This window comes from Leucoraja erinacea, chromosome 11 (assembly GCF_028641065.1).
Source record: "Leucoraja erinacea ecotype New England chromosome 11, Leri_hhj_1, whole genome shotgun sequence".
Classification (NCBI taxonomy): domain Eukaryota; kingdom Metazoa; phylum Chordata; class Chondrichthyes; order Rajiformes; family Rajidae; genus Leucoraja; species Leucoraja erinaceus.
Genome location: NC_073387.1, coordinates 44,167,985 through 44,195,045, shown reverse-complemented (window position 1 = coordinate 44,195,045; position 27,061 = coordinate 44,167,985). Strand labels below are relative to the sequence as shown.

The 27,061-nt window shown below is 40.4% G+C and overlaps 2 protein-coding genes across 4 annotated transcripts in view; one reads left to right on the top strand and one right to left on the bottom strand.

Annotated features, from left to right (window-relative positions):
• The window catches only part of pfdn1 (prefoldin subunit 1), a 374,815-nt gene that overhangs the window by 100,628 nt on the left and 247,126 nt on the right, over positions 1-27,061 (top strand). The gene's annotated exons all lie outside the window — the stretch shown is intronic.
• The window catches only part of LOC129701729 (electrogenic sodium bicarbonate cotransporter 1-like), a 66,864-nt gene continuing 48,872 nt past the window's right edge, over positions 9,070-27,061 (bottom strand). Inside the window, exons 19-22 of one of the 3 annotated variants that reach the window (XM_055643114.1) lie at positions 23,067-23,240; positions 19,305-19,457; positions 16,099-16,164; positions 9,070-9,949 (exon numbers count right to left, since the gene is read on the bottom strand). In XM_055643114.1, coding sequence (XP_055499089.1) covers positions 16,111-16,164; positions 19,305-19,457; positions 23,067-23,240 — 381 coding nt within the window. In that variant the 3' untranslated portion in view covers positions 9,070-9,949; positions 16,099-16,110. Of the gene's footprint in view, positions 9,953-9,980; positions 13,047-16,098; positions 16,165-19,304; positions 19,458-23,066; positions 23,241-27,061 lie in introns of those variants that run through there. The other 2 variants (XM_055643115.1, XM_055643113.1) reach the window with 2 other exon arrangements.

Sequence of the window (27,061 nt, the reverse complement as noted above, 5' to 3'; positions counted from 1 at the left end):
CTGAGTCAAATATCATGCCAAGGTTTTTGACGTGAGGTTTGAGTAATGGAGTAAGGCTTCCAAGGCTGCCTGCTATCATTTTGATTGAATCCGAGGGGCCGAGAAGGATGACCTCAGACTTACTCTCGTTTACTTGGAGGAAGTTCTGGGCCATCCAACACTTTATATCCTCGAGGCAGCGGATAAGGTTAAGCAGATTTGATCAGTTTTTGGACTTCAGGGGGAGATAGAGTTGTGTATCGTCTGCATAGCAATGAAAGGAAATGCCGTGCTTTTGAATGACTTGGCCTAAGGGGAGCATATAGAGGGAGAAGAGAATGGGGCCAAGGATGGAACCTTGTGGAACCACAGAGCAGAGACTAGCTGGGGAGGAGAAAGAGTTGCCTATGTTAGTAGAGAAACTCCTACCTTTGAGGTAGGAGATGAACCAGCTCAGGGCAGTGCCCTCAATACTAACCCCGTACAGGAGACGGTCAATTAGGATGGTGTGGTCGACAGTATCAAATGCACAAACTCTTGCAAACCCATTGGCTAGGTAAGTGAGCCCATAGTAGCATCTTCTCCAAAGCTAACATCCTCACCATTCAAACTTAAACAATTGTGATGGGCAGATCACATCATCCACATGCTTGCCAGCAGAATCCTGAAAAAAAAGATATGTTACTCTAATCTATGTCGCCACACTATAGCTAGATTGTCCTATCTCACGTTTCCTAAAATGGAAATTATACTTCTGAAAAATATTTTAATTGATTGAAAAAAACTTTGGAACTTCCTGATAGTTGCTGCAAAATATGTATACTCTCCTTTCTGGCTTGTTTTTAGTATATTCTCCAGAGATCCCAAAAGGCTTCATTCAAATGAATTATTTTTGGAATGCAATCATAGTTCTGCAGGCAAATACTGTAGCCTATTTGCCCAATCAACAAGAAACGACAAACAATCAAACGGATGTACAGTTAATTTGATTTTAATGGGTTCATGTAATTTCCAATATAGCTAGCTGAAGATGGCATTACTCACAATATTTCCCTCAAAATTATATGCTAAATCATGCATCCACCTAGATCACGATGGAAAATTGTTTGTTCTCATTGGATGAATAATTAGTTCAATGTGCAATACTGAACAGGCCATGCTCCAAGTTAGGAGAGCAGTGGTTGAAATGATTACCATAATCTGATGGAAGTTGAAGTCATAGATTTTTCAACTACTAAGTGTGACAAACCTGCATGTATGTGTGCACAGTTTATATCACACTCCTGTATTTTCCCCAATGTTGATCCTCTGTGCCCAATTCATATCAAATCAATAAATCCTTGAGTCCTTTTGGATTGCATTATCTATATTGGATTGGATTGTCCACACTGAAGATAGACACAAAATGCTGGAGTAATTCAGCAGGACAGGCAGCATCTTTGGATAGAAGGAATGGGTGGTGTTTTGGGTTGAAACCATTCTTCAGAAGGTCATAAGTGATAAGAGCAGCATTAGGTCATTCAGCCCATCAAGTCTACTCCACCATTCAATCATGCTGATCTATCTCTCCCTCCAAACCCCATTCTCCTGCCTCCTCCCCATAACCCCTGACACCCGTATTAATTAGGAATCTATCTATCTCTGACTTAAAAATATCCATTGGCTTGGCCTCCACAGCCTTCTGTGGCAAAGAACTCCACAGATTCACCACCCTCTGACTAAAGAAATTCTTCCTCATCTACCTAAAAGGATGTCCTTTAATTCTGAGGCTATGACCTCAAGCCCTAGACTCTACCACTAGTGGAAACTTCCTCTCCACATCCACTCAATCCAAGCTCATCACTGTTCGGTATGTTTAAATGAGGTCCCCCATCATTCTTCTGAACTCCAGTGAGTACAGGCCCAGTGCCATCAAAGTCACCCATTCCTTGTATCCATAGATTCTGCCTGTTCCGCAGAGTAACTCCAGCATTTTGTGTCTATCTCCGATGTAAACCAGCATCTATAGTTCCTTCCTATCACTGGATTGTCCATACCATGGTCAATATATACAGTACATGGATTCACTTTGTTTCACAATATATTCACAATGGCACTGAGAAATATACAGCTTTTTAGTTAAGAAGGCAATGCAGCTTACAACCAGCAAGCTTTCTACATACAGGTTAAATTTTCTGTGCTTTATTAACCAGCGTTTAAGAATGTGCTTCTTGCGGATTATTATCACATTGCTTACATCAAACTCAATATCCTTCACTGGTGATTAAAACACTGTATAACATCCTTTTGCAGAAGCTCATATCTGCCATTTATCTGTCATAGTGAATATCCTTAAATTTCTCAATAATCTTTACACATTAATATTGTCCTTTCATGTCCAGTGACTGGAGAGTTGAAGGCCTATTATCTGCTTCTCTACGCTAACTGGAAGAGGAGGAACTGTTTTTGCGGAATGGGATGCAGTAGACGCCTTGCATTGCTGGTTCTGAATCTCTAAATATTTGAGCATGGACTGAAAGTACAATTTTTTCATAAAATGTAGATAATAAGTAGTAATTAGTTTTGCCCGGTCAGAGCATTTTGAAAACAGTAAATTAAATAGCATAAAATGAATGCAAATCTTGAAACTTCAATTTAAAACAGTGAACCTTCAAAATATATGGTGGATCTGTGGAAGCTGCAATCCAAACATGAATCCAACATTTTCTTAACAACATTGAGTTCACTAGATTCATCATACAGAATGAGTCCAAACAATGTAAATCTTCTCACAAACAGTTAATAATCAACACCTTGGTTTTGTGTCAGCGCATTCCCCTCGGAGTTAGAAACCAATAGATTTGAGAGCTACTTCAAAGAATTGAGTACATTAGCAAAGCTCCTGGTACTTCAGAGTTAAAGTTATTTGAACAATTATTCATGTAAACAAATTCTCAGTGTGGCAACTAAGATATTGTGTTAGCAACTGGTTAGAATATTGCACAAAACCAATTTCTTCAAAATGATTGGTTTTAGGCTTCACTCAGAAACAAAACGGACTTGCAAATGTGTATGGAAAATTGAAGTCTTATAAAAAATATATATAGGAGATAACTTCAGTCGCCCTCCTACTTTACTTAAAAATTGAAGTTGTATGATCTAAATAGCATTTGACTTTTCACACACGATCTGGTTTCTGCATATTCTGATTGTTGGTGGACTTTGTTCTAGGTCAAAACTCTTGAAGGAAGCATATGGTGACTTTTATTAATCAAAATCAGAACCAGGTTATCTTTTAAAGACATATGATATTATCATCTTTCTCAGGGTATCATAAATTCCTGCGCCCATAAACTATAGCGAATACACATCAATACCATCATTTCTATTGTTTGAAGGCACTGATCTGTCTATCTATCTACCTATTTATCTTCTATCTATCTATCTATACATAACTAAAACTCTGATCTTGATATCTTCCGGTTTGGTGGTCTTTCTATTTGCGCAAAAACGTTTTTTGCGATAGCTCTATGATTTTTCGTCAGTTCTCCTGTGCTGCGAGTGTACCAAGTTTCGTTCTGATAGGTTGAATGTCGTAAAATTTAACGAGGTTTATAAATCTTAAAAACCGCGCGTGCACAGGTCGATCTCTTCTCCTGTCAGTCAACGCCGCGTGGATTTGTCTCTTCCCCTGTCACTCCCCGGGACGGTCCGCCCCTTCCTGCGCCATTGCGTCTTTACTGAAGCTGAGTGAGGATGGCCGGCGGAAGTTTCCAACTGGACTTTCAGAGGGACCCGAAGCAGCCCAGCCCCGCCCCAAGCAGCAGTCCCGCTCCAAGCAGCAGCCTGGTCCCGCAATGGGTTGCGTTGCGGGGCCAGGCCTCCCATGTGACTGGGACCCAACGGGTCCCACTTAGTCTAGTCTCCTCTAAAACTAAAAGTTTTGGATACTATTTTTGCAATTGTGATTAAAGTTGAGCTCTTATGAGTGAATTTAAAAATAACCCGTAACTACTCAAGAAAATCATTATTTTCCCATCAGAATTATTTTGCACTGAGGATCCTTCTGGGAATTCCACTGTAACCTAGAGCCAAGGAACTACAGGGCTGCCAACATTGGGTGAGAGTTGGGAATGAGAAATTGCGAGAGACCTAGCTAAAGGGAGCGCAGTGACCAAGGGGGCGGGGGGAGGGGTGGGAGGGTTTGGGAGGGGGGTCCCCACCCCCTCCAATTGGTATGGTGCTTTTGCATTTTACAGCTTGAAATTGTGCAATCTGGTGCAAACTTTGGCTAGTCTTTTAACTTACACTTGAATGCAATAATTATTCTTTAAATTGGATTAGCTATGAATAAGGTTAGGCTAAATTACATTCCTAATTACATTCCACAGTAGTGCCAGGCTCTGATCAACAGATGCAGCACATGAATGATCGCAGTATATTCATGAATGGAAATCAGATTATAATCAAACACTTGGCCCATGTTGACCAACCTGGGTCTCACTGCACACCTCGTACTACTGCTGACCCCGCCTCCTGTTGCATACCTTCTCTCAGTCCTGACCTGAGTTCAGCCTTACACCTGGCCACCTATTCTACTTTGATCATAGCTGCTGACCTGCTCAGGTTCCTAGGCGGCGGCGCAACCGACGTTGCAGCGGCCTCTACAGTCCGTCTGTCTTTTTTTTTTGTCCCGTTGAGTGTATAGTTTGTAGTGGTTTTTAAATTATTTTTAACTATGTATGTTTCTACCATTTCCTCCCAGTGCTTGGTACCTACTTCCAGCAATCACAGGTTGTCCTCCAGGATGCACCGAGCCGCAGCTTGAAGGGCCTGTCCCTCTTAGGCGATCTTTTGGGCGACTACAAGCCACAGTGGCAACAATTTTTGCTGTCGAAGGTTGTCGTAGGTTGTCGCGAGGTGTCGTAGGTGAATGCTAGTAAAACTAGTCCCTCACAGTCGCCTAAAGAGTCGCCTAAATGGGACAGGTCCATAAGTGCGTGGGAATAGCGTAGATCAGGGGAGCCGCGACCAGCTGCGTCACTCATTGTCCAGCCCACTCTCCAAGTCGCTGAAAGACACAAAAAGCCGGAGTAACAGCCAATTTCCTCTCTGTGTCTGTGGACCGACTCCAAACACCAGAGGCCGTTGATCTGCGGCGCTGCTCTATACGTGATTGGCTTTGTGGAGATCAGATGTCACCATGTCCCGGCACTCGGCCCTACACAGCCCTGCTAGCCGGACAGGGTTCAGTTTAGAGATACAGCGCGGAAACATGCCCTTCGGCCCACCAAGTCTGCACCGACCAGCGATCCCCGCACATTAACACTATCTTACACACACTAGGGACAATTTACACTTATACCAAGCCAATTAACCAGACCTTCAGTCTGAAAAAGGGTCTTGACCCGAAACATCACCCATTCCTTCCCTCCAGAGATGCTGCCTGACCCGCTGAGTTACTCCAGCACTTTGTGTCTATTGTTTTAAACCAGCATCTGCAGTTCCTTCCACACGTGTACCTGTCCAAATGCCGTTTAAATGTCATTGTGGTAAATTCAAGTGTAGAATGAAGACAAGAGTGTTTAGTTGTTGCGTGCAGCGACATCGGAACAATGACATTCTCAGTTGCTGCACCTTAACAGGCTGGTTAAAGCAACAACACACAGATACATGTAAATAGATTGATTTAGTTTACTATTGCCACCTGTAGCGAGGTCCAGAGAAAAGCTTTTGTTGCGTGCTCTCTGGTAAATTCAAGCAAGGCGCTCATAATGTACAGATAAAGGAGAACGGGCACAGCATATATAATCAATAATACAATGGATTAATAATCAGTAATATTGGGTAACCATCCCGGCATATCAGCGAAGACCCAAGTATTAGCATTACAATAAATGCCCCACAGCGCCGGAGACCCGGGTTCAATCCTGGTCTCGGGTGCTCTCTGTGTGGAGTTTGCACGTTCTCCCTGTGACCGCGTGGGCTTCCTCCGGGTGCTCCCATATCCTCCCACAGCTCCGGTTTCCTCCCACATCCCAAAGACGTGTGGGTTTGTAGGTCTGTAAATTGCCCCCTAGTGTGTAGGGAGTGGATGAGAAAGTGGGATAACATAGAACCAGTGTGAACGGGTGATCGATGGTCGGCACGGACTTGAGGGGCCGAAGGGCTGTTTCCACGCTGTATTTTTAAACTAATTATAATATTGAACAAATCAAGACTTGCCTATCGGATTTGAACATGAACAATATTATCCCAAGGTTGCAGAGTATTTGAATGGCATTTACTGCATAATCCCTGAGGTTATTCTTTGTAAAGTGATGGGCAAAGTCCATCTCTACAAGTTTCATTTTCTGAAGTTAATTTGTAGTTTATATTTACCATCTTGCCTTTGCTTATTTGTTCCCGCGATACATGAATCCAAGACTTACATTTAAAGATGAACAAAATATCAATTTAAAGACAGATATCAACTAATTTTATCGATTGAGTATGTATATCGATTTCTTTAACATCCCCTCTCTCTCCGTCCCTCCCCCACCCGACTACTACCTGGTACTAGCTGCAAAGTCGTCTTGTTGGGTCTCATTGTGTGAGAAAGAACTGCAGATGCTGGTTTAAACCAAAGAGAGACATAAAATGCTGGAGCAACTCAGCGGAACAGGCAACATCTCTGGAGAGAAGGAATGGGTGACGTTTCTGGTCGAGATCCTTCTAAAGATTTCGGGTAGAGACCCTTCGGTCATGACCAGAAAAGTCACCCATTCCTTCTCTCCAGAGACACTGCCTGATCCATGCCGGTCACCAGGACGAATTCAGCACAGAGACTAACGGCAACAGCGCAACGCTTCTGACGCCTCCGACGGCCCGGGACTCTTGCACTGAGGCTACTCCATGGCCGGAGCTGCAGCGATCGACTCGCCAGCCCGGCAAACACTCCCCCCTCTGCCCCCGCCGCTGCGTCTGCTTCCATCCCTCTCTCAGCCCCGGCTCTCAAACGCCCGCGGCCCATGCACTTAATATGAGTTTTGAAATTCTCGTTGATCACAGAGCGTAAGAAATTTGTGATCAGCATGAGAGCGTGAGAATTTGTTGAAATGCGTGAGTCTCACGCTCAAAGCGTGAGAGTTGGCAGCCCTGGAACTATCAATTGAGCCCAACACCCCATTCTAAAATATTTTGTAAACCCAGGACACCTGAGGGGTCAGAGAATTTTCTGCTGTGACTGTAATGCAGTTAAGAAATCCAAAGTCAACCACATTAATTCATCAGACAGAAAGTGGTCTGATATTCTGTGGGCCAGGATGGGTTGTTGCTTCAAGGGCCAGACATGGAAAATGGTTTCATACTCCATCAACTGTGCAGTTACTGTTTCTACAACACTGGCAAAGTAAAATATAAGAATTATAAAAATATGGTCATTGTATTTAGAAACATCGAAACATAGAAATTAGGTGCAGGAGTAGGCCATTCGGCCCTTCGAGCCTGCACCGCCCTTCAATATGATCATGGCTGATCATCCAACTCGGTATCCCGTACCTGCCTTCTCTCCATACCCCCTGATCCCCTTAGCCACAAGGGCCACATCTAACTCCCTCTTAAATATAGCCAATGAACTGGCCTCAACTACCCTCTGTGGCAGAGAGTTCCAGAGATTCACCACTCTCTGTGTGAAAAAAGTTCTTCTCATCTCGGTTTTAAAGGATTCCCCCCTTAACCTTAAGCTGTGACCCCTTGTCCTGGACTTCCCTAACATCGGGAACAATCTTCCTGCATCTAGCCTGTCCAACCCCTTAAGAATTTTGTAAGTTTCTATAAGATCCCCTCTCAATCTCCTAAATTCTAGAGAGTATAAACCAAGTCTATCCAGTCTTTCTTCATAAGACAGTCCTGACATCCCAGGAATCAGTCTGGTGAACCGTCTCTGCACTCCCTCTATGGCAATAATGTCCTTCCTCAGATTTGGGGAAGCTTTTTTTCCCAAAAACAAACAAATCTTTTCAGACACCTTTTGAACTAGAGCTGTATTTAGAAAAATGTGACTGAAATATGAAAAGATCCTCAGCTACCAAGAGGAAATGAGCATCTAGCCACGTATGGCACCCAAAGTCAATCCAGTATATCCAGCAAGCTTCGTTATCCTTGCCCAAAGAGTCCTCATGGTTGATGAAATTCTTCTGATAGATGTTTCGGGCACTTGTGCAGGATCTGGTGCAGATCTCGGACATTCAGCAAGTGGAATATTGCCTAACCATCAGCAGCCAGAGTGGAGAGGTCAAGTTAAAGTCAGAGCCACTGATTCACAAAAGTTTGATCTTTAGATGGCAAATTAGTTGATGGTTTGGGCATGAGCCGTTCCTCCTGTAAAATAGCTGATGATAAGTGCTTAGTGAACACACCCCAAGGTGGCTGATTAGTGTGGGGGGGGGTTATGAAGGTTTCATTTTCATAGGTTATCTCATCAGCATTTGAGATGCTGATCTACAGACCAGAAGCCCCAAAATGTTCTTGCATTTATTTCCAATAAGATGTAGCAGGATGTGGAGAAACGCTAGTTAATATTTTGGCAGAAGTTACCAAATAATGTTGGGTAGTGGTCATTTTGTTGTATGTGTAATACCTCCAGAAGCATGATGTGCTGTGATTAGAATATTTTGGAAGGACTGTCACTCCAGTATAACAGCTAGTCAGGCATTCTCTGTATCCATGTTACCATCAGCAATTTATTGGCACACTTTCCAGTGCAAGGTCTGCCAAAGTAATTTCATCTGTGTCGAGTAATTTCATCTGTGGACATGGAAGGAGGGTGAGGAACACTTTATGAGTAGTCTGACCTGCCTAAGAGTTCTTCATATTTTCTCCCCTTTCCACACTTGTTAGCTTAGAATTTGTATTCATGTTCTGTAACAATACCATGGGCACACATCTTCTCATGAGTTAAGAGACATTCAAGAGAGTTTAATTATCAAATATACTGGCAACGGAACAATGAAATGTTTTACTTGCAGCAGCATAACAGACCTGTAAACACAATATGCATACATAATATATAATAGAGAAAAACATCAATAAATTAATAACTCCAACAGAAGCAAGTAAAGATAGAATATCTTTGACATTTTTATTACATTTATTTAAATCAGAATGCAAACCTGAACAAAAAATAGTAATCCATATGCAGTAAACTCCCAATAATTTGGCATCCATGAGATCTTGCTGGATAATCCTCTGCCAGACTGGCAGACGACACTCCTATTAATATCCAAACATACTTTTATTTTTCTCTTTTTACATTGACACAGTGAGTTGAAATAGAGCAGGAACTGTAAAAGCACTTTGGTTTCCGGTTCTAGCTCCAGCCCTACCTGATCCCTGTTCTGGCCGCACGCCCTGCTTGTAATCTGGATCTGATTCCTACTCTGAATGAATAAATGAGCTCGACGCTGAACCATCAGAATTTCTGAACAATAGGATTATCAGTGTTTTACTGTACTTCACATGGTTAAAAATCCAATACAAGAACCCGAAAGGGCTCTGAAACCAAAGGGCTCTGTAGAACTAACAATAACTAAGGAGCTATGCATAAGACGAAGTTACTGATTTTGCTAATATATACGCAACATTTTGAAAAATCAAACAGCAAAACAGTCAAATATAAACATAAACAACAGTGATTAATTGATACATGCAAACAATTAAAAAAGGACATTTTATAAAATCCATATCCATGATACAATAATATGCTAAAATAAGATTATGTCGATATTTCACAGCAGCGAAAAGTATATTTTCTCTCCTAAGAGACTATTCTAGTTCTTAAAAGCTCATTGATCAAAGATATTAGGCTAAAACGGCACGTAGAATTGTACGTAGAATCACAAAAGGGCAGTCATAAATTCCAACAGTTCATGCTGATATTTTCCTGCTCATGCCATGTAGTTAATTTATGTGTATTCCTCTCACCCTTCCATCATATGTTTCAATATTTTTCCTTTAAAAAAAATCAATTTCATTTATTTTGAAAAATAATTTGTAAACTGCTGCAACAACCGTTTGCTGCAGAGAATCTCACGTTCAAACTACCCACTGTATAGTTTTCCTAATCTTTACTTCATTTGTCCATTAATTAAGTTACATTTGGGCCATTTCAATGTTGCATTATTGGAAACAATAATTTATTTTGTTACGGTTCTTCATAGCTTTGAAGACCTATCTAATTTAGTTTAGTTTAGAGACAGCATGGATACAGGCTCTTTGGCCCATTGAGACCAAGCCAACCATCGATCACCCATTCATATGAGATCTATCTTATCCCACATTTGTATCCACTGCCTACACACGAGGAGCAATTTACAGAGATCAATTAACATACAACCTCGCAAGTCTTTGGGATCTGGGAGGAAACTGGAACACCCGGAGGAAACCTACGTGATCACAGGGTGAATGTATTCTTAGAGCTTATATATCACTTAAATTAAGATACCTAACTAATACAGAATAATCAAATTGTAAACTAGTAACAGTATAGTCTTGTTCAAATTGAACACGGCCTCCCTCCCTTGCAACTATTCCAGTATTCTCCTGGCAGGCTTCCGGAGCTTGAATATACACAAATATAATCTCATCCAAAACTCTAACAACCATTCCTAACTCACACCAACACCAGTTTACAAATCACACCCTGTGCTTGCTTACCTTTAAACACACAGTTTACACACTCCTGCAATTCTATTATCCTTTAATTTTTGGACTCTCTTCCAATTTTGGACTCTTGTGCACTCTGATTTTAATTGTTCAACTGTGCCTTCAGGTGAATGGGCCCAAAGTGCGATTTGACTTCTCCACCCTACACCTCAGAGTTAGGGAATATAGCACGGAAACGTTCCCACTATCTGCACTGAACATCAAACAGCCATTTACACTAATCTTACATTAATCCTCTCTATTTTTTTCTTCATTTAAAGTGTTCCTTAATATACTGTATATGTTTTGACTGTTTTTCCATATGTTTAATTTTTGTTTGATTATTTTCCTCTGAATGCCTTAGGGGCATTTTATAATGTTAAAGATGTAATATGAGTGCAAGTTGTTATTTGCATTACCAGTGAGACAATGAGAAAAATAATATCTTTATGAACTCATTTACATCTACTTTATATATTTTAAATTTCAGATATGCCTTCTTTTTCTGTTCATGCATAAATGTTAAATTAGCTTTGCTGCACTGAACTGCTCCTGCCTATATTGGTTCAGATTGTACATGAAACCATAAAAAAAGTTGATGGTCCTTCAATTTTCTCTAGTAACTAATCCTTTAAAATTGAAAATCTAAATTTTGGCAGTGTGAACTTTGCATTTAACTGAGCTGGTCATGTATTGAGGCCCACAATTAGTATGTTGTACAGTTTGTTGACTTGGAAGTCAATTTGGTTTTAAATCAGTTCTAAATGATGACAAGTTGCATGTTGTGTACTTGTTTGTGCAGGGAGCATGTGAAGATGTTAACTCCTTTAGCAAAATACAAAGTGCTGGAGTAATTCAGCAGGTCAGGCAACATTGGTGGAGGGAATGGACAGACTATGTTTTGGGTCAGGGCCCTTCTTCAGGCTATGTTAACTATTTTACATTGCTTTCTAGCTCAAACCCAGTGAAATAGCAAAGTACACTATCTAATACATTCTACTTTACAACAATTCTCACCGTATCAAATTTAAACAAAGGATGATATGAAACACAAGCAATTTTTATCTTCAGGACTGTACCTTTGTCGGTGCAATAGCAGGTGTTTTAGAGCCTTTTAGATAGGCACATGAATATTGCAAGGAATATGGAGTGCGTGCAGGTAGAATGGATTAGTTTAAGTAAGCACAGTGGCCCAGTGGTAGAGTTGCTGCCTTAGTACCAGAGACCTGGGTTGGATCCTGACTACGGATGCTGTATGTATGGAAATTGTACATTCTCCCTGTGACTGCGTGGGTTTTCCCTGGGTGCTCTGGTTTCCTCCAAAGACATACAGGTTTGAAGATTAATTGGCTTCTATAAATTGTAAATTGTCTCAAGTGTGTAGGATAGTGCTAGTGTACGGAGTGATCGCTGGTCGGCACAGACTCAGTGGGCCATGATTCCACACAGTATCTCTAAAGTCTAAAGCATCTAGTTCACACAGACATTGTGGGCCAAAATGCCTGTTTTTATGCTGTAATGTTCTGTATACTATACAGTGGAATAATGAAAACTATTTTGTGGAAGTATCTTTACAGGTGGCTCACCACCACCATGTAAAATTTAGACTTGACAATAAATTTTGCTCTTGCCAGCAACGAAGAAATGAATGAATAAAACAAAAAATATATTTATTTGTAGGATTTAGATGGGAACGCCAGTTTAACACTAAGGCAGCCTTGTCCCCCAAATTTCCAAGCCTATTATATTTTAATCATGACTACTGGAATGAAATGTTGTTTCAATTTTATAGGTATCAGGATTTCAATTAGCAAAATAAAAAGAGGAAGTGTATATATGACATCCTGCTGCTAGAGTTAATATTAAAATGTACTTTGCACATTATACTTGAGAAAAAGTTGCCAGTCCAAGTACATTTGAAAATGGATGATAAAATAAAATTACTCTTTTAAAGATATAGGGCACAAACATTAAAAAAAAAATCAAACATTTTCTTTCCAATCTGTGAACGATCATGTGTAAACTTTTCCCCCGCAAATATTTTAAAATTCTCACTTAATCATACTCCCTCTTGATCAATGCAACTTCAAAGATCCCTTTACAACAAGTACTGTAAACAAGGGTGCAATTGAAACGTGACCATTCACTGTTCAATGTAAAAACAATGTTTTAACTCAAGAGTGGGTACCCCAGTTGAAGATATCATAGATTTAAAAGAATTGTATTAAATGATTAGGGAAAAACACAATAAGCAACCATTTTTCAATGTAGTTAGTCAAAGAGTTAGTTTTCACTTTGCATTTAATTTGATTTATTTTTACTTCTTCCAGCAACTGCTTCCAATGTTAGATATCAACATTTCACATCTCTTTCATTGAGAACATTACTCTGAGCAGTGTGCAATCCTGTCAAAATAGAAATGGCTAAATCAATACTATTTATGGGCATCAAGATTATAAATACAATGGCAAAACCTTGATAAACTTGCAACAAACTGTTAAATATAACTAATCCAAATAAATTACATCTTAAAATAATAAATGAAAATAAATTGCAGATTCTGGAAATCTGGAATAAAAACAGAAAGTTTTAGAAATACTCTGTCGGTCAGGCGGCATCTGTGGATAGAGAGTCAGTGCTAATGTTTTGAGATCAAAGACCCATCATCGGAAACCAGAAGAATTCTGAATAAGGGACATCAACTCTGTTTTTCTTTCTAGAAATGATGCCTGGCATGCTGCATTTTTCCAACATTTTATGTTTTATTTGAAATTTTATTGGTATTTTATCTTGATAACCTTTCATAGGGGCTGCATTTTAAAGAACGGGGAAACAATTAGCATTGCGTAAAACAAAAAGTAAACCAAGCAGAAATACTGGTCTTATGTATACAAACTACACTGTGGTTTTAGAATTACAAATATAAGCTATGTTGCAGTATTAGAATTCTACATATAAAGATTACAAAAACAACAGTGCAGTATTTTAAATTTTGTAATATGCGCTGTCTTGAAGCCTTGCTGATGACATTAACATTATATTTTCATACATTAAATTGAGACAAAAAATATGTAATAATAGATAAAAATGGTCTATTGTAGAGAGTATCAATATTAAATAGCTGATCTTCAAATGCAGTGGTGTAGTGCCTAAAACATCAGCCATTTTTCATGTTAAGACCACAGCTCAGGTGTGTCCAGTGGTAACATGATCTAATAGATCCCGAGGTTAGACAGAAACTTAGAATTGAAAGTTCCTCAATATTACTTATCTTTTCAAAACATCGACAGACCAAAACTTGGTAAAAAGCGAAACTAAGATCAGCTAAAAAAAAACCACATGATGCATATTACCACCACCATTTTGCAACAGGACTCATAAGGCCTGGCAGAAAATCCAAACAGTAATGGGTCCTAACTTATCTGGGTCTTTGACATTTTCCAGCAGATATGATATTTCCATGCAAGTTACTACAGGGTTGCCATTAAAATAGGGGGAAAAAATGTTCACTCTCTCCTAAAAGAAGCAATTCAAAAGTTTGGTATGGTTTAGAAATAAATTAAATTGCCAGTTTAAATTCCAACATGCTTTTTTAAATATTTGCTTTAAAATTTAAATTCAAAGATGAAATCAACTTTAGAGCAAATATTTTACCTGCTTGCTATAAGTGCACAACTTGAGGCTAACATTGCAATTAAGTTTGTTTCTCCAGCCAAAATCTTGTGTGTTCATTTTAATGTTCTTTTTTTACCCATTTGAATACAATTAAATAAAATATTATTTTTCAAATTCAAAAATAATAATTTATCTCGCATTTATCTAACATACCTTTATCTCACAAAAGTGTTTCAGATTGCTAGATTTGTATGCAAAAGCATTTCCTATTTATCTCTTAACCAGTTCTGATTTTAAGATTATATCCTTTGTCCCCTCTCCCCATATTATTCTGGATTCCAATGCAAGAACTAATAGTTGTTCTCATCCAACCAAATCCCCTTATCATTAAAATGATAGGTTCAGCCTTGACTTTCTAAACTCAAGGGGAAAAAAACAAACTAAGTTTAAGCTCCAAATCTTAATTGCATGAATTTATGATACACCTTCTACAAGTGCACAAATCCCTTTGAGAATCCAGCAGGTCTGCTCTTCTTTATTAGACACAAAATGCTGGAGTAACTCAGCGGGACAGGCAGCATCTCTGGAGAGAAGGAATGGGTGACGTTTCGGGTCGAGATCCTTCTTCAGACTACTTTAACCTGCTCTCCTTGAAAAACCCCAAGAGGTCCAAGCTTCTGCTCCATTGTCTTTAATATGTGTTTTGATTTTTTATGGTTTCATGTTTGGAGACTGGCTATCTAGGCAGTCCAGGGAGCAACCACCTAACTTTTGCACTCTCCTCAAAGATTATCCAGCCAACCAGGAATTGGCTTCCCAATGGAACCTTGGGGCCTGCAGTAGGAAAAATTGGGCTCCAAGAGAGAGGATCAATGAACTCAGGTGGCTCAATGGTCAGTGGAAGAACTTTCAATGTACCGTTTAACTGTTGAGTCCAAACCTGGACAGAGTGCTCCAGATGGGATCTGACCAAGGTCTCTGAGAGCAGAGATGCATCCATGAGATATTTATGGGCTAAAGTGGGGACTAATGCTGCACAAGAAAGGAGCAATCATTAGAACTACAAGTAGAATTTACATGTCTGTTCCTAGAAATCCAGAAATATAACTTTGGCCTGATCAAATGTTCTAATTTATGTTTTTGGAGCTGACACTGGCCCATTGTAGCGATATGTCATCTTGCTCTCTTCTATTTTTAAATAGCTGTCATTCAACTGGAAGTCCGACCCATGTATTTATGATGCCATCCTGACATTATCAAAATCTTAACCCTAATGTGAAAGAATTATAAAAGTGAACTAATTTATGCAAATAAACCAAGACATTTTGAAACATTAATCCCTTGTTAATAAATACATTTAAAATAAAAGACATATTGCTGACCTCCAACAACACTTTACATAAAACATTTTATTTACTTTAAAACACCTTTTTGAGATTTTGTTTATACTGTTGGAGGTAAAATTAGGTGGCACAATGGCCCAGCAATTAGTGCAGCTGCACAACAGCTCCACGGGTTCGTATCTGACCTCCAGTGCTGTCCATGTGGATTTATCATTTTTTCCCTGTGACAAAGTGGATTTCCCTCAGGCATCAAGCTTCCTCCCAGACATATTTGATACTGAAATTACCTTAGTAAAGGTTGGCTGTAAGAACATCAGGATAGGAGAAAGAATATGCCTTACAGGAAAATAAGTGGGAGAGAGTAATCAACAAATTGCTCTGAGAGCCAGCATACTTTTGATGGGTCAACTGGCCTCCTTCCAGATTTTATAGACATGTGAAAATCTGCACAAATCACAAAGCTGGTGATGAAATTAGCGTATTAAATCTATCGACTTACGTTTAATTTTTTTCAGTTCAAGGAGATATTTATGTCAGGTGCTTTTTGTAGATACTGGTATTCAGACTAGAGAGAAACAATAAGTCATAAAATATAAATACAATTTATAACCACCAAGTTTGAGATTTAGACAATTCATGTTAAAATTGATGAAAAATAAAATGATTTGGTTGAATCAATGAGGAAGCAGTGCCTGTGGCAATGCATAGGGGCAAAAGAGATGGCCAAACGAGGGATTTTGTGGTTGCATATTGCATTGGTATGTGTGCATAAAAGAGAGGAGGCATTTGGATAGGATATCATGTTCAACCACAATAAATGCCAACACAACAAATCAAAGGAAAAAATCAATAAGGGATAACACAATGCGACATATATCAAAGAGTATACCATTGATGATCTTGGCCAAGGCAACTTTAGTGGTACAACAAGAACAGGACTCAAATTCAGCCAGGAACAATAATTATCTATCAGATATGGACTGTGGAAGAGATCAAACAAAATAGCATAAACCTAATAGGTAAAAATGCGATTTAAACTCAAATTGTGGGTTTTAGGCACAATTACCGGAAGACTGGAGTGAGCAATTAGATGAGCGGGAAAGGGAAAAACAATCAAAGTTAACAGTTATTAGCATCTCTGAGCCAAGTTCTCCGAGCTGAATAGTGATCGTTGCATAAATTAAAACTACATTTATAATGTGAATTATATGCATATGTTGAATTAAAGTTGTTCTAATATTTTTTAAAGACCCATTGCAGATTTGACCTTTATATATGGTAATAGACTTTCGTTGTTCCACAAAGATTTCCTTACAGACAACAGAAAAACAAAAGAATAATTCATGCCACGGGGTCTAAATTTGCTTAGTCCTGAGTCACTCGGTCACAGAGGGAGGTTAAAGACTTCCACTTCCCGTGCTTGGCTGCTGCCAGTTTTGGCTGTAATCTATGTGGATTTTACCAAGCTGTGAGCAGAATGGCTGTACTCTGGACTTGACTGGGTTGGTAATTTAGTATGTGTGAATAGATTGGTTGTCGAGTATGCATATGACTGAACTTAATGTATGCATATGCAAGTAGGTTGGCTACTGTCTAAATCTGTGTGCAGCAAGACCATCTGCTGTCTGCACTTTGATCAGCTGACTGGTGGCACAGTTGGGCCATCAGTTGGATGTGTGTAACTCGGTCAACTATGACTGACTGCACTAGCTGCAAATACCAGGATAAGGATTTACATCTGGATTTCCTTTGCCTTTTCATGAATTATCTGCTTCTTGCAAACTAGGGTGGTGGCAAGTGACTGCTGATTGTACATGGCTGAACTGCTTACATAAGGGTAGGCTGGCTGATGCCAGCATGTGACTGAGTTGGTTAAAGACTAAAAGCAGACACACTGTGTATGTGAAACCAAGCTGCTCAACTGCTCTTTGCACTTGCAAAGTATGTAAATAATCTTGGTAAGGGCTAAGCAGTTAACCAAGAATATGTCCAAAGTCACATTGGTGATAAAACATGTATCTGTACACTGTGGATGGCTCGATTGTAATCATATATAGTCTTTCCATTGACTGGTTAACACGCAACAAAAAGCTTTTCACCCTCAGTACATATGACAATAAACTAAACTAACTAAAAATAAATAACGAGATAAATTTCAAACCTCGTTATACTCATGAAGTTGCATATATTTGCTTAATATAGTGAGAGTTTATGAAATTCTAATAAATGCTTACTTATTTCTGTTACGTTGTGAATAAAAGCTGCCATCCATGAATGATAAGCAAAAATAAAAATAACACAAAGTCCTGCAAAAGTTCATCTCTATAATTAATTTAAATTTGCTCAATTTAATTAAATTGTTCAAAATCTGAGGATCTATTTAGATAATGTTTATAAAGAGCTGTTCAAGGTTTAATGCAAAGAACAAATAAGTCCAAAATCTGCTGCAATTTTAGACTAGATTTTAACCTTTTGCTCTAGGTAAACGAGTAGACAGGTTGTTAATATAACAGCAGTGGGTGCGGGCATTGCATTGTTCTATTCCACTGTTATATCTACCAGGTTTCCAGGAGGATGGAAGCCATCTGCCCCAGGCTACATGAAATGCGAAACCAGGTTTCTGATGACACCGCCGGTACTGCAGATGGGAGATCCATCACAGTGTAACAAAGTTGGCAGAAATCAACATCAGGTAAGCAGAAGCTAAAGTAACCATTCATGTAGACCAGGAAGACCATGAATGCCCATTAAGAAAACATTGGGCCTCCTAACGCACTGGCAATTCCTTCCCTTTCCACCATAATCTACATGGATAAACTGCCTCACACCATTATATGACATTGAAAACATCAAGATCCCACAGCACCTTGGCCACACTCTCCTTTCACTCCTGCCATTTGGAAGAAGGCGTAGGAGTATGAAAACCTCCAGTTTCAGGAACAGCTTCTTCCCAACAATCAGTAGGCTCTTGAACCCTACAAACCCTAACATATGATGAGCATTTGATGGCACTGGGCCTATACTCGCTGGAGTTTACAAGAATGCGGGGGGGGGGGGGGTGCGCAAAATTACGCCGCGGCCTAGCTGAGGCGTCAAGTACATGGGGACTACTCTCGAGCATGAAGGAGAGTTACAAAGACCTCCTACTTCCTCATGTCGACCATGCTGTGAGTATGAGTAGAGGGCAAACTCACCAGAACTCGCAGATTAGGTCGCCCAAGTGGGACAGCCCTTTCAGGAAAAAAACATTACTTCTGAACATATTTTAAAATATGAGTTCAGAAAATAAACACATTTTTTGCAGGAACTGAGACACTTTCTGCCTACAGTTTACTTCTACAAATGATTACCTTGTGACTTTGCATGCAGTTAATCCGTTATTTTTGGACGTAATTGCCTGATGCTGTGGCGCAAGATGATTTTAAATTTGAATAATTGTTCAAGGGTTTGTGGGTTGCCTGTACATAGCATGTGGCTTAACTGTATACATACCATTAAATAATTGAAATTGTGTTCTAATCTCATGCTCAATACTCTTCAGAAGAGCTGACACTAAAATACATCTGTTGAAAGGAAATCATCACAGTTCAATTTCCACCTGTTCACAGAATGAGGGAATAAACTGCCACAAGGTGGCTGCAAAGGTCCCAAGTTTCGTTTTATGATATATTTCTGCATTAAAAAAAAATTGAATAACATACTCACATCTTCACTCTCAATGCTTGAAACATCCTTCTCTGCTTTCTTTTCTTCCACTTCTTTTCGCACTCTCTCAGGCATTACATCGTCAAGCCAGCTTAGGTCATGTCTACTGAAGATACATTCCATGGCCTTCCGTACCCCCACCAAAGCCAGGAGCTGTCACCCATCCAATTTCCAACAGTCATTTAAGAGAATTTGATTCAAAGTAGCAAACAACATTTTCATGTATTGAAGCAAACAGTAAAAAGCATTTAGCTAACGTACACCCATTAACATTAAATTATGCTCAAATATTTCTGGCATAGATGACATTGGTTCAGGTTCTCCTGAGAAATGCCAGCAATCACACCTTGCAAGTATCACGAAGCATGGGATTCTCCCACAAATGCACAAGTCCCAACTTAATTGCAGTTGTTCAATATGTATTGCCTTCTTTGCTGCACCATTGCACTCTTAAATAATATTTGGTTTCTTAATATCTTTGATAAACAATATTTTTTTTATGTGGACTGATTCTAAATGTGAATCATAGGTGAAATGGCCTGGTGACAACACACAAAGGAGGAAAAACCCCACTCTCCCCTCACAGAACAACACTTCACTGCCTGAAATCAACTAAGCAAATTCACACAAGGCCTCCAAAACAAATATATTCTTGAAGACCAAATATATTCTTGAAGTGTGTAAAAGTAACATAATCATTTGAATAATTAATTATTCTGATCAATCAATCAATCAAGCACTTTATTCTTCCCGAGGTGCAATTTAAAAGGGCGCATTACAGTAGCTTTTTAAAAAAAAAGAAAGAGACACAATCAACGAAGAGACAAACATTCAAAGCTACTCTCTGCACCTACCGGTCGACCGCACGAGCAGTGACCCGGCAAGGATTGGGTTGTCAGCAGCGATACAATAATAAAGAACACACAAAATGTAACGCAAACATCCACCACAGCATTCATCACTGTGGTGGAAGGCACAAAAATTTGGCCAGGCCTCCTCCATTTCCCCCCCGTGGACAGGACCAGAGTCAGTCCAGGATTGGCTCTTCCTCACCGGAGACCGCGGCTTTAGATTGTTGTAGGCCGCAGGCCGGCGGTCAAGATTTAAAGTCCCCGCTGCAGCCAGAAGCACCGTAGACTGCAGGGTCGGCGGTCGAAGCTCCCCTCCAGGGGTGATGGTAAGTCCGGTAGAAGTTGGCCGCGGGCCGGCAGTGATGGCTTCTTCCTCCCCCGGATCCCCCACAAGGGATCCCGGGCTGTAGACGCCGCACCAGTTGGAGCTCTGCAGACCGCGGCTTCAGGCTGTGACTTCAGGCTGCGGGCTGCCCCGGGCCAGCGAAACGGAGCGCTCCCCTCCAGCGAGCCCCAGCGAGGGCTCACCCGCTCCACGCCGAGAGTCCACGCTGCGCCCGCCGCTGAAGCCCCGGTACGTCTCCGGGAAAGGCCGCGCCAATCCTCGTTGTTAGGCCACGGGGGAGGCGACCTGGAAAAAGTCGCCTCTCCATGGAGGAGGCGACCGAAGCGGTTTCCCCCACACCACCCCCCACACAATACACACAAAAAACATTAAATACACACTTTAAAAACATACTAAAAAATAAAAAAAAAGTTGAAAAAACTGACGCACTGCTGACATGGCTGCTGCCAGAACAGCGCCCCCCCGAGTATCGGTTGTTGTTATGAACTCTGAGCATTCACCATATCTATTCCTCTCATGATTTTAAGCCATATAGATCTATATTTTGACCACCAGGGGCGTGGAACGATTGGCAGCCCCGCCAACAGTCTGTCTGTTTCTTTTGTTGTTTTTTAAATTTTTTGTGCATTTTAAAATTTTGTGTAAATGTTCTCCGGTTTGTTTTATGTGGTGGGAGGGGGAGGACGGGGGAATTTTTTTTTCAGTTTCTTATCTTGCCGGAGATGCGATTACTTTCCGGATCGTATATCCGGTCGCTCTGCAGCCTACCATCGATGGAGCTCGAAGCCTCCTCGGACTGACCTTGAGCGCCCACGCGGGGCGTGGACTTAACATCGGAGTCAATGCCTTGCCTGGGATCGCTCCATCTGCGGACTTTACCATCGAGCTCGCAGTCTCGGGAGAGACTAGTCGGGAGCTCCATCGAGCGCAGAGGCTTAACCAGCCCCGACGCGGGGTTCGATCGCCGGCGCGAGGGAGCTGACATCCTCCCAATGCAGGAGCTGATCGCCCCGACGCGGAGGGCCCGCCGCCGTCTACGGGAGTCAAGATCGTCCCGTCAACGGAGGGCTCAAGGCCCCCGACTGCTGGAGAGCAAACAAGTGAGGAATGTGGAGGAGTCACTGTGGTGGATGTTTATGGTAAAATGTGTTGTGTGCATTCTGTTGCTTTTTATTTGTATGACTTGGCAAATGAAATTCCTCGTATGTTGCAAAACATACTTGGCTAATAAAGTATTATTGTGATTGTGATTGTGATTGATTGTGAAGATCATCCCTCAGCCTCCTGCACCAACGAATAAGGTATTAGCCTGCTTAATCACTCCCTATAGCTCATTCCCTTGAGTCCTGGCAATATCCTCATATATCTTCCAGCTTAATGGCATCCTTCCTGCTGCAGGGTGACCAAAACTGAATGTAATACTCCAAATGTGGCCTCTTACACAACAGGGAATGTAACATCCCAACATCTACTTTCCCAATTCCCTGCCTGATGATGGCCAATGTTCCAAAAGCCTCCTTCACCACCCTATCTACCTGCGACGCCACTTTCAAGGAAACCTATTTGCCCGATTAACAATTCTGATGGATTTATTTTTCTGAAAAGTCCTATTCACAGTAAGTCACACAGGTGTGGGGATAATCAACAGTGTTCTCTGTGTGAATATCCACACCCGAGGCACTATCAATCATTTACACCTATCCTGACACAGGTACCCAGGAACGATTCCAGGGATCAGTCTCTTTATAGTAACACCATTTCTAGGCAGTAGGACTCAGAATATACAGAGAGCAGTGGGGACCTGGAACGTATTGCCAGGGGTGGTGGTAGTGCCGTTTAAGAGGCTTTTAGATAGACACTGGGAAGTGCAGGAGACAGAGGGATATGGATCATGTATAGGTAGATGAGATCAGTTTAATTTGGCACTATGTTTGGCACAAACATTGTGGGCCAAATGGCCATTCCTACACTGTACTGTTCCACGGTCTATAATTAAATTGGACTTGGTCTGGTCATTGGTAGACAAAGGAACTCATCATGCTTTGGAGGCATTATACAGGACGACTCTGACCCGAAATGTCACCTATCCATGTTCTCCAGAGATGCTGCCTGACTCGCTGGTTCATAAAGGTGACACACCTGCACCTTTGAGGTGATTAGGGATGGATAGTGAATGCTGGTCTTACTGCCCAAACTTTAGATATTAAAACAATTATTTGTTCCTCATAAATGGATAGTGCCCATTATAAGTTAACAGACAGTAAATGATACATTTTCTTAAAAGAAATATCATCCCAGTGGTCAAACACCATTTAAGGTTCTCTTGGCTAAATTCACAATCATCTTAAAAAATATTTTTTTTGTGGGGGAAATACTCAACGAACTGCAGATGCTGAAAAGCTGAAACAAAAGCAGAAAAAGGTGGTAAAACTCTGTAGGTTTGAACTGAAACATTGACCGTTCCTTGTTCCACAGATGCTGGCTGACCTGCTGAGTTTCTCTTTATGATTTTATCATTACATGTTTATGATGAGCACACCCATGAATCCCTAGATTGAAACTTACCATAACTGGAAAGATGATTGCAGCATCTGTTGATTTCAGCACCCACAACACAACCAAACACAAGATCTGAATTAACGTGAATAAATGAACTCGGCGCAGTGGGACATGGCGCAGGTATATTAGATCAGGCTGGTGGTTTGGAGGGGTCAGTAGCAACTTCAGTCTGTCCATAAACTAACAAAAAAGGAGACAGGTAGCAGGGAATTAATATTGTGCTTACTTCCTCCATAGTACATCAGTCACTTTATTATTACATTGTGTCTTACACCTCTGCATTCAAGGATTTGCCCACATCACATTAAACGTGATATTAGTGACTCATTTATGTATGCAAATTTAAAAACACTAAATTTTCTGGGCTGGGAATTCAAACTTGTTTATCTCTTTAGACACTTCATGAAACTGTTTCCCACCAATCCTGTGAGATGCAAAGCAGTGCCTTATTTTGATAGTGCATCAGTATGTTGAGATGACATGGGTGGATTATTGGCCTGAGGATGGCTAAAACACAACTATTAAGTCTCTAAACTGTATTAGAGATTAAAAATGACAGAGCCCAGAAGGTTCCTTTAAGGCACAGAAACACCATTTGGATACGATGGCTATTTTCAAATACTGTCTAATTCTTAAGTAGCACTAGCGAATATGAAGGAAATCGACAAAGTGAATATCATCATAATGATGACCAAATCCTGGCAATAGGTGAAGAAAATATATTTTCTTGCAAGGAAAGAATGCATCTAGTGTGTCATGTGAGTTCCATTCTCAGTTTTGATGTTGCTTGCCACTATATACTGTATTCTTGAAAACAGAGTGAAATATGCAAGTCTGACATTTGCTGATCTTTTAAATGGAAAGCTTGGCATGCTGTGATTGGGGTAATTTATTTCTAAGACCTTTCTACCATAATGCATTGTGATGCCACTGAGGTCTGCTGTACTGTGCATATGGGGACATGATGCATGTGCTTCATATACTAATGATAAAGGACTATTAATTCATCAACTAGATCTTGCCTGCTCTTAGTAAGTTTGAGTAGCTACTTTAGCAGTGGGTCATCGCTGTGATCTGCCCTCTTTGTCGTTGCCTTCATTAACGTTTCCATGAATGGGAAATTCACCAGCTCTCAAGATCAGGGAATTACCGTTTACACTATACTCATGATATTGAGCCTCCACAGTTGGAAAATGTACAGATGTATGATATTCGCAGCGTTGTTCCAGGTAGATTTTGAAAGTCTTTGACACAGCACAAATTTGCAAATGTTTAGATTGCAATGTTTTTGACTGTTGGTTTGCCATTCAGTCAACATGTATTACCCCAAATAAGCTCTAATAATTAATGATGGTTCTTGTGACTCCAAATAGAAAACATTATGTTTAGCAGAAGCCAGGTAGAACACAAAACAAATAATAGTCACCCCTTCATTCCTTCCATCTGAGAAACAATAAACTAGATTTTCTTCACACTGATCAGTTCTCAGCAAACCAGGAATGTCACTACATGTGTATTGCCCACTCACATGAATCATTTCAGTGCTGCCTATAATTCTTTTCCTGGGGCTCTGATTATGCTTTGAAAGTAGACTTGAAGTAATAGTACAACTCATAACAATTTTGCCATGGTTGAGAAGAAACCAATCTCAGTGTCGCCAGTTAAAATTCAATTCCCAACAGCTGATACTGTTTAAGTAGTGATATCTTTAAAAGGGTGAGGGGGGGGAGTTGAGAGATAAGGTGTTCAAAATGAGCAAGAGCTTACTGTTTTCATATGAAGATATTATCTGTTGAATTCAGACAGAAAGCATATGACAAATTGGTTTGTGCATTGTGGAACTAGGTTCTGGTAGCTGTCAGTGCAAGCTCAGCTCTACAGGGCGAGCAAACAATTCAAAAAGCTCAATAAATTCTTTGGAATTCTTAAAGTGAGATTTTAAATGCTTACCAATTAAAACTGCCCCCTTTATTATGCCAGTTCCATTAAGAGTATGAATTACTCAGGCTGCATGCATAGAATATTAATACCTTTTGAAGCAATTGTAATTCTGCAAATATGACAGCATTTTCTTAAAATGGTCAGAAGTATCAAGTCACAAAGAAAATGAAACCCCTGTAAAAATGATTATTTTCTCATGTTGAAAGTAAGTCATTGGATTTCAGAATCCTCACTATCCACATACTAATTAAAAAGGACAACCAAGATCAAAAATGATATGCAGGCAAAATAGTAATCATCATTTGAAGCAATGAAAGGTTCCTCCTGTGGGCAGCATTTACTCCAGAAACATCTGTCCGGTACTTTATTTGTACAGTAACAGTAGAGTGGAACTTTACTATACAATTTTAAATAAACTAACTTGAACTAAAGGTAATCGCCACATTTTTCCTGATCTTTTGAGTATCCTTTGCATTATCTTTTACCCAAACTCCTGAGAAAATAAGGCTGCAATAATCTCAGATGTGATTTACACAAGAATACAAAATATAGTGAGGATTCAAATGGGTATTCTGGCCACCAATTAACAAGCATCCATTTACACTAAAAATACACTTATCACATTTTATGTTTTGCCACATATCCACAAATTCTCCCCAAATTATACCACTGACTTAAATGCATGTGGCAATATGCAGTAGCCAATTATCTGTCAGCCCACATGCCTTATGGGAGATATGGGAGGAAACTGGTGTATCCAGAGGAAATGCACTTGGTCACAGGGAAAAAGTGCAAATTTCTACGCAGACAGCACCAGGGTTCATGACTATACCCAGGTCATCAGAGCTGTGAGGCAGCAGCTCTCCTAGCTGTGTCACTGCTGCTCCAAGTAGTTAGTAGATATCCATTTTACAGTTAACTAATGACACCAGAAATAGAAACATAGAAAATAGGTGCAGGAGGAGGCCATTCGGGCCTTCGAGCCAGCACCGCCATTCATTGTGATCATGGCTGATCGTCCCCTATCAATAAACAGTGCCTGCCTTCTCCCCATATCCCTTGATACCACTAGCCCCTAGAGCTCTATCTAACTCTTTCTTAAATCCATCCAGTGACTTGGCCTCCACTGCCCTCTGTGGCAGGGAATTCCATAAATTCACAACACTCTGGGTGAAAAAGTTTTTTCTCACAGTCTTAAATGACTTCCCCTTTATTCTAAGACTGTGGCCCCTGGTTCTGGACTCGCCCAACATTGGGAACATATTTCCTGCATATAGCATGTCCAGTCCTTTTATAATTTTATATGTATATAAATATAAAATCAAGCCTCAAGGAATACAAGAGAAAGTGGGCAGAGATAACGGATACATATAGGGATGGAAGAGAACAGGCAAATATCTTCTGGGAAATTAATTTATACATCTTGTAAACATTCCGCCAGTTGAATTTTTGTTTCTTACCTTCTAAACATTTGCTAGGGAGTTGTTGAGGAAGTGCAGTTTTTTGCAGCTTCCTCTCCTAGTGGAAAACAGTAAGCCTTTGTTACATGAAACTGTATCGTAACATGGAGTCCTTTCTATGCTCAGGCAACCTCTATAATCTTCCTGAGAAGATTACAGAGATTCGGTATGTCAAAGAGGATTCTCTTGAACTTCTACAGGTGCACAATAGAGAGTATATTGACTGGTTGCATCATTGTCTGGTTCGGCAACTTGAACGTCCGGGAGCGGAAAGGATTGCAAAATGTTGTGAACACAGCCCAGTCCATCACCGGCTCTGACCTCTCCACCATCAAAGGGAATTATATGAGTCGCTGCCTCAAAAAGGCTGCCAACATCACCAGAGACCCACACTATCCTGGCATCACACTCATTTCACCACTGCCATCAGGAAGAAGGTATAGGAGCCAGAAAACCGTAACATCCAGATTCAGGAGCAGCTTCTTCACTACAGCCATCAGGCTATTAAACACGACAACCTCATATAGGCTCTGAACTACAATAGACTATTATTATTAATTTTGCACTGTTTTGTTTGTTTTTTTGAGTATATGTGTATAT